Source organism: Triticum dicoccoides, chromosome 6A (genome assembly GCF_002162155.2).
Source record: "Triticum dicoccoides isolate Atlit2015 ecotype Zavitan chromosome 6A, WEW_v2.0, whole genome shotgun sequence".
NCBI classification, from domain to species: Eukaryota; Viridiplantae; Streptophyta; class Magnoliopsida; order Poales; family Poaceae; genus Triticum; species Triticum dicoccoides.
This window is the reverse complement of record NC_041390.1, coordinates 10525025-10533337: the sequence shown is the minus strand read 5'-3', so window position 1 is coordinate 10533337 and position 8313 is coordinate 10525025. Positions and strand designations below refer to the sequence as shown.

General features: G+C 44.2%; 1 protein-coding gene across 1 annotated transcript; it reads right to left on the bottom strand.

Annotated features, from left to right (window-relative positions):
• Nucleotides 1–2747: 2747 nt before the first annotated feature.
• Nucleotides 2748–3431, bottom strand: LOC119314949 (agamous-like MADS-box protein AGL80). The gene has a single exon (XM_037589631.1). It carries the CDS (start codon nt 3429–3431, stop codon nt 2748–2750), a length of 684 nt encoding a protein of 227 aa, XP_037445528.1.
• Nucleotides 3432–8313: the final 4882 nt, after the last annotated feature.

Sequence of the window (8313 nt, the reverse complement as noted above, 5' to 3'; positions counted from 1 at the left end):
AGAGAGTTTACCGACGTTCGGGCCTCCAGGAAGGAGTAACACCCTACATCCTTCTTTGTGTTTGTATTCATGGGTGGGTATACCTCGTACAAGGGATTACAATGGGAGATGGGATGATGGATACAGAGGTAGATGGGATCGAGAGCCCCGTAGCCTCCACCTATATACACGGTGGTGGTTAGGGTTTTATAGGAGGCATATCCAATCTTGGCCATCACCGTGTTGACTTGGGTGCCAAGAAAACCTTTAAATGCCTATCCTGCCCTCCGAGCTCCCTCCTGTCACTAACTCCTTGGCAGGCCCTCCGGACCTCGTGGTAGCTATGCTGTCGAGCTCCCTATGGAGCACCCTGGTGTATTACACCCTCAGTTTCTGAGGGGAGTCCAAAGCTGAGAAGGTCCACAACGCCATCCATGTTTGTTCTTGTTACTTCTTCCCACCTCTCTAGCAAGTACCTCCGTGGAATGACTTGCACATTGAGGTGCACCATGATAAGTCTCCGTCGTATCTATAATTTTTGATTGTTTCATTCCATTACTCTACAACTTTCATATACTTTTGGCAATATTTTATATTATTTTTAGGACTAACATATTAATCCAGTGCCCAATGCCTGTTTGTTATATGTTTTTTTGTTTTGCAGAATATCCATATCAAACGAAGTCCAAGCATAATAAAAATTTGCCGAGATTTATTTTGGAATATATATGATTTTTGGGAAAAAGAATCAATGCAAGATGATGCTCGAGGGGGCCACAAGCCCATGGGGCATGCCCCCCTACCTAAGGCGTGCCTGGCAGGCTTGTGGGCCCTCTATAAGGTGGTTGGTGCCCTTCTTTTGCCGCAAGAAAGATAATATCTGGAAGAAAATTGTGTTAACATTTCAGCCCAATCGGAGTTAAGGATCTCCAGGAATTTAAGAAATGGCGAAGGGCCAGAAAACACGAACGAAAAACAGAAGAGAGCGGAGAGAGAGAGATCCAATCTCGGGGGGAGGGGGGCTCCTGCCATCTGGGAGACATGGAGGCCAAGGACCAGAGGGGGAATCCTCCTCCCATCTAGGGGGAGGGCAAAGAAGAAGAAGAAGAAGGAGGGGGGCTCTCTCCCCTCTCTCCCAGCGGCACCGGAACACCGCCGGGGCAATCATCGTGTTCGCGTGACAGCGATCTACTCCAACAACCCCTTCATCTTCATCAACACCTTCATCACCTTCCCTCATCTATATTCAGCGGTCCACTCTCCCGCAACCCGCGGTACCGGTATTTGAACATGGTGCTCTATGCTTCATATTATTATCTCATGACGTGTTGCCATCCTATGATGTTTGAGTAGATTTTTGTTGTCCATTGCGGTAATTGGTGAATTGCTATGATTGGTTTAATTTGCTTGTGGTTATGTTGCTGTCCTTTGGTGCTCATCATATGCACGCGCGTGTGGATCAGACCTTAGGGTTAGTTGTATGTTGATAGGACTATGCATTGGAGGGCAAGAGTGACAGAAGCTTCTTCCTACCATAGAAAATACAAGACTGAAGGGGGACCAATATATCTTAATGCTATGGTTGGGTTTTGCCTTAATGAACTTTAGTAGTTGCGGATGTTTGCTAATTGTTCCAATCATAAGTGCATAGAATTCCAAGTAAGGGATGACATGCTAGCGGTGGCCTCTCCCACATAAAAACTTGCTATCAGTCTAGTAACTTAGCCAATTGCTTTAGGGACAATTCCGCAAATCCTACCACCACTTTTCCACACTCGCTATACTAACCTAATTGTACTTTTAGTAAAACAACACCTAACTTTTATTTTCATGTTCTTTATCATCTTGTAAACCTATCCCTTTACACTACAAAGTACTACTAGTTTTTTTTCTTGTTCTACGTAAACCAAATGTTAAGTGTGTGTAGAGTTGTATCGGTGGTCGATAGAACTTGGAGGGAATATAAATTCTACCTTTGGCTCCTCCTTGGGTTTGACACTCTTATTTATCGAAAAAACTACAATTGATCTCCTATACTTGTGGGTTATCACACCAATGCCCGGAGTGGATTCATATGTACGATGTTCTATCACAACATGCACCCGATAGAGTTCGGGGTTCTCATAGAAGCTTGAGTATAGATCAAACACAATGCCCTCTCAGGGGTGGCCCGAGACCCGATTGATGATGAAACTGGTTGACACAATCACCTGGTTTTGAAACTTGCCAAAAAATATTGAGGATGTAGAAGCCATTATCCTGGCGCTCAATGTCATACCTACATTTTCTTAAAATGAAATGTAGCATCATAAATCTTTTAGTACATGAGACTTTTTGCATCAAACAATTAATGTGCTCTAGTTTTCCTAGAATCATTATGGTTTTGTATAGGCGATGTGCATCAAGGTATGCCAAAACTGGGAGGTAGCACTTCATGCATGGTTGGATCGTTTGATGCAATACTAAGAGGAAAAAAAATCATTTTGCTCGAGCAAAAGCATGCTTGACAAAATATGTTGACATAAAGAGTAGGTACAACCTAAAAGTTGCAACCAACTGATAAAACAAATAGAGCATGGGGGATATCCATAATAAAAATTTAAAAGAGTAAAATAAAATTGTCTTTGCTCAAAGAGCAAGATTGAGACCAAATGTCTCATCTTATTGACGATGCCATCCATGCATCTTATTGGCCATGCCAAAACTAAATTAAAGAGATGAGGACCATGTAGCTAGTCATGCGCTACATGTAGAGTTCATCTACCAGCTTACATATTCATGTGGCCACGAGAGAAGACATCGTTGTTGTCGTCATAGCCACAAGTATTGTCACCATCGTAGATCACGGTGGTAGGGGCCCTTTCGAACCTCATAGTGTTAAGACAACCCTCCTGTTGCTGTGGTGGTGCCTGATACATAATTGGAGGCCCCATGCCCCTGCCATTGGTGACGTATGGTACCTGGGCTTGGTCGACTGGTGGCTGCCCACTCATTTTTGTGGTGCATTCACTCAGGCTCTTGAGGATAGAGTCCACCTTCGAGCCCAGGGCTGTGAGCTCCTCGATGTTGTCTGGGAAGTGGCCACTTTTTAAGGCCTTATACAGGAGAATCTTGGTGTGTTGGTCCTGCTCCTCGCGTCTAGCCTTCTGGACCTGCTCTTGGAGCTGTACGATACGCTCACGGAGGATGCTCTCTTGGTCCATCGTCTTCTTTAGCCGTGCCGCCTCTTGCATGCTCTTGAACTGATTCAGGATAGCCACTGCCTCGCCATGGGATGGGAACACCTCTGGCACCGCCATGCCCTCGCCATACACGACCACACATGCCTTAGCATCGGGCATGGCGGCCACCTCGCCTGCCTTCTTCATCAGGATCTTAGTGTGCTTCTTCAAGGCATTGCGCCGCGCCGAGTTATTGCGGATGTACCGAAGGGCCACCTTCTTGCGAGCCATTGTCAAGTGAGGGAAAAATCTGCAAATGAAGGAAAATTGCTTGTTTGGGTGAGTTGAAAACGAAGGTATGTGGCGTGGATTTATAGTGGAGGATCTACGAGGATGAGGACGCTATAACCATGCCAATGGAGGATCTGATAGATCTGGAGGCTGATCTTAATTGTGGCCAGCTGTAAATTTGGTGTCCATTTAAAATTTTAGATTTACTTCCTAAAACCGTAGATTTCGTCAATCAATACGAAATTTCTTGTAGATCGAAGGAGAACATATATGGAAGGTTTCTACATGCATCTTTACTAGTAGGACATTCCTATTTTAGCAAGATATTTCCAATTTTTTAATTTAATGTTATCCTAAGTTGAATGTTTATTGAAAATATAGATAATCACATCGAGTGTCCATTCCTTTTTGAAAATGTTAAGGAAATATCCATGAAGTATCACTCGTACTAGATGACCTGTTGCGCCATTGGCGCACAGACAAACTGCAGCCCGGAACTTAAGCTAACTATTTGAAGGACATTTTTCCTTGACCGTCTGCAAATGATTATGTTTGTATCGCATATGTATTTGCCTTGATAATGATGTTGAAAAAATAGCCTAGGGGCAATAATAATTGTATTATTTATTTCCAAGTTTATGACAAATGTTTACGTTCCGTGCTATAACTACTATGGCTCTCGAGTCTACAATAACTAAGAGGCTAAGAGGAAAACTCATATGAACGTGTAAAAATATAAACGTTAAAATAGATTCCTTGTCTTGCCTCTAGGACTAGTTCAAGTGTTGCATGATGGTTCTATTTTTCTAAACGATCGTGCCAGCAATATTGAGGGCACGATGTTAGAAGAACACTTGTGTTGAATTGACCCAAGTTGGATTTTGTACTAGGAGATGATTTTGTCATAAGTCTATAGTCATAACATGGGAAGTTAATGTATCCATAATTCCTTAGACCATGAGAGTATCGAGTCACTCCATACTGGTCGATGCACTTTTCGTTTGTTCTAACGTCAACTGTAATAGGGTGATCATAACAACAACTTATAGGTTTATGAAAAACCTATGATGATGGACTAGATATATCTCTAGGTGTAATAGGCGATTTGCTCCTACAATGAGGAGAGATAGTCTTAGGGCCCTCTAGGTGTGACAGTATCCATCATTGTCTGGCTAGACACAACATGATTTGTTCACGTGGATGCCAAAATACGAGAATGAGAAAAAAGAACAAAACCGGTAACACAAAGACTGGTATAGTAAGCATGTGTTTGACTCACAGGGATACCAATATATCTCACCACAGGATTTTTTAAAGCATGGCGAAGCAAAAGGAATTGCACATGGGAATTGACACGTCTCGAATGTATCTATAATTTATGAAGTATTCATTCTATATCTACATCAATCTTGTATGGTTTTGATGCACTTTTATAACATTTTTATGGACTAACATATTAATATAGTGCCCAGTGCAAGTTCCTATTTTTAAAAATATTTTTCATTTGGCAGAAAAAGCATACCAAACAAAGTCAACCACAATAAAAATTTACGACTATTTTTTATGGAAGGAAACTGTCGGTGTACAAAAAGAGGGGTACACTTTTTGTACCCCTATAACTGTGCACGGGAAGTCTGAGCCACGGGCACCGCCACACCAAGCAAGGCAAGGGAGGTGAGCCAGGGTAAGACCGAAGCTCAAGAGAACTACGACGCCAAGGCCAAGACCACAAAGAGCAAAGGGGACGAAGCAGACTCCCCCGGCAAGATCCTTGCCAGGAGACAGTTCTAGCAGCCCTGGCAAGACCCTTGCCGCGGCGACTCGTCCCGCGCCTACGAAGCAAATCACCCTTGAGTCCACTGCCCCCAAAGGGTAAGGATTCGGGAGACACCCCTGTGGCGGCATGCAGATCTTTGTGAAGACATTCAAGATCAGATACGCACTAAGGAGACGACAACCCTTGGTGGGATCCCAGCCGAGGAAGACCACAAGGCCCCCGGCAAGCGCCTCGCCGGGGATGACAGCGGGCGCCCCGGCAAGACCCTTGCCGGGGCCCCGGCAAGGCCCTTACCAAGGACACCCGCAGGGCCACCATCAGGCCCACGCCGACTAAACCTCCACCATCGCATGCATGCAGCTGCCGACCCAACCAGCTGGGCAGGCACCTGCGTGGAGGCATGCAGATCTTCGTGAAGACCCACCACTGCGCCACTTCACCTGCTTGCCTACCTACGTGGCATCGCAGGCGTCGCTGGCCAGGGCGCGTGTCGACACAAGAAGGAGCGGCGACGGACGAGACAGATCTCTCCCCCCGTCCCCGATAAAGCAAGGACACCTAAGCAAGACGCATTAAATGCGCCTTGTCATGTAATGCGAGGGATAACCTCGCATCGCTGTACCCTTTCCACCTCCTGTGTGCCACTGTGGCAACCCCTTTTTCTATAAAAGGAGGCCCGAGGCGACCAGAAGGAGGATTCGGCTTTTTGGAGCTCCTCACACCCCATAGCTAGCTCAAGAACACAAATATACAATCCACCAAAGCAGGAGTAGGGTTTTACGCATCCTCGCGGCTCGAACCTGGATAAACGAACCGTGTGCTACCTGTTAGATCCTCTTTTCTCATGACCCCGCGCCCCGCTAACCGTAGTAGGGATTCTTGTGATCCCATAGGTGTCGTTCTCAACCGACAGAAAGAGACCCAGGAAGCTTCAAGGGGGAGCCAGAAGGTGCCTAGGGGGCCCACAAGCTCAGGGGGCACGGCACCCTAGGGCACGCTTATACGTCTTGAATGTATCTATGATTTTTTATTGTTTCATGCTGTTATATTATCAACTTTGGATGTTTTATATTCATTTACTAGCAACTTTATATTTTTTTGGGACCAACCTATTGACATAGAGCCCAGTGCCACTTGCTGTTTTTTGCTTTTTTTTACTTCACAGAATATCAATACCAAACGAAGTCCAAATGCCACAAAACTTTTTGGAGAATTTTTTCTGCCCAGAAGACACCCAGGAGGCCTAAGAAGTGCACCAGAGGGGGCCTATGGGGCCCACTAGGCACCAGGGTACGGCCTGGTGGGTAGTGGAGCCCACAGGCACCCACTCCACCGACCTCTGTCTCTATAAATACTCTAAAATCCCAAAACCCTATGGGAGTCGAGAGAAAACAATTTCCGCCACCGCAAGTTCCAGAACCATGAGATCTAATCTAGAGGCCTTTTCGGCACTCTGTCGGATGGGTCAACGATCACTGAGGAGTTCTCCATCATCCTTGTTTCCCTCGGATGATGCGTGAGTAGTTTACCACAAACCTATGGGTCTGTAGCTAGTAGCCGATGGCTTCTTCTCTCTTTTTGATCTTCAATACAATGTTCTCCTTGATGTTCTTGGAGATCTATTTGATGTAATGACTTTTTGTAGTGTGTTTGTTGGGATTCGATGAATTGTGCGTTTATGATCAATTCTATCCATGAATATTATTTGAGTCTTTGCTAAACTCTTTTATGCATGATTGTTATAGCCTCGTATTTCTTCTCCGAAATTTTGGTTTGGTTCGGCCAACTAGATTGATTTTTCTTGCCATGGGAAGAGGTGCTTTGTGATGAGTTCGATCTTGCGGTGCTCAATCTCAGTGATAGAAAGAGACATGACACGCATGTATCATTGCTATTAAGGATAAAAAGATAGGGCCTATTCCTACATGAATAGATCTTGTTTACATCATGTGATCGTTCTTATTGCATTACTCCATTTTTCCACGAACTGAATACACTAGATGCATGCTGGCTAGTAGTCGATGTGTGGAGTAATAGTAATAGATGTAGAACCGTTTCGGTCTACTAATATTGGACGTGATGCCATGTACATGATCATTGCCTTGGATATCGTCATGATTATTCGCTTTTCTATCAATTGCCCAACAATAATTTGTTTACCCATTGTATGCTATTTTCTCGAGAGAAGCCTCTAGTGAAAACTACGCCCCCAGGTCTATTTCCTATCATATTAAATCCAAAAATACCTTGCTGCAATTTTTATTTATTTATTTTATTTTGTGTTTTAGTTAGATCTATTTATCAAATCTCATACAATTTAATCTATCTCAATACCGAGGAGGGATTGACAACCCCTCTTACGCGTTGGGTTGCAAGTTTTTGTGGTTTGTGTGCAGGTGCTGTTTACATAGTGTTGCTTGGTTATCCTACTGGATTGATAAACTTGATTTCATAACTAAGAGAGATACTTACCTTTGTTATGCTGCATCATCCTCTCCTCTTCGGGGAAATACCAATGCAGATACAAGCAATCACGCGCCATGTTAGCTTGTGGGGCCCTTGGGACTCCCCCTAATGGGAATCCAACATTGCAAATCTCTCCCTAATAATAAAGCACAGATTGAATTTGTCGGGTTCACCGTGAGAATATGTTTTTTCTCATGTCATAATAAGCTTTTATAATTTGCATGGACAAAATCGTAATATAAACGAGGTGGTACTAATTTGGGGATGAGAAATCTGTGATTGGGCCGTCGATCCCGCACGCACACGTGACAAGGTAAGGATGTCAATGGGTAGGGTATGGGCAGGGTAGAGCAATGCCATACCCATACCCGTATAGTCAGTAGGTACAAAATTCTACCCATACCCGTACCCATGGGTATGAAACTTTATCCATACCCATATCCGACGGGTACCCGTACCCATTGGGTACCCAACGGGTAGAACAAATAGTACATAAACTGTTCACAATTTTACACTCAGTGATAGCACATTGACAAAAATATCAGTTATCTCAGCTCAATAACAAGGCAGATGTGTACATGACCACTCTCAAAATATAAAAATCACAAACATACTCATAAGTCAATAGGAGTAGATGAG

Coding starts and splice junctions, on each gene's coding strand:
- LOC119314949 (XM_037589631.1), bottom strand. CDS start 3,431: ATGGCTCGCAAGAAGGTGGCCCTTCGGTACATCCGCAATAACTCGGCG.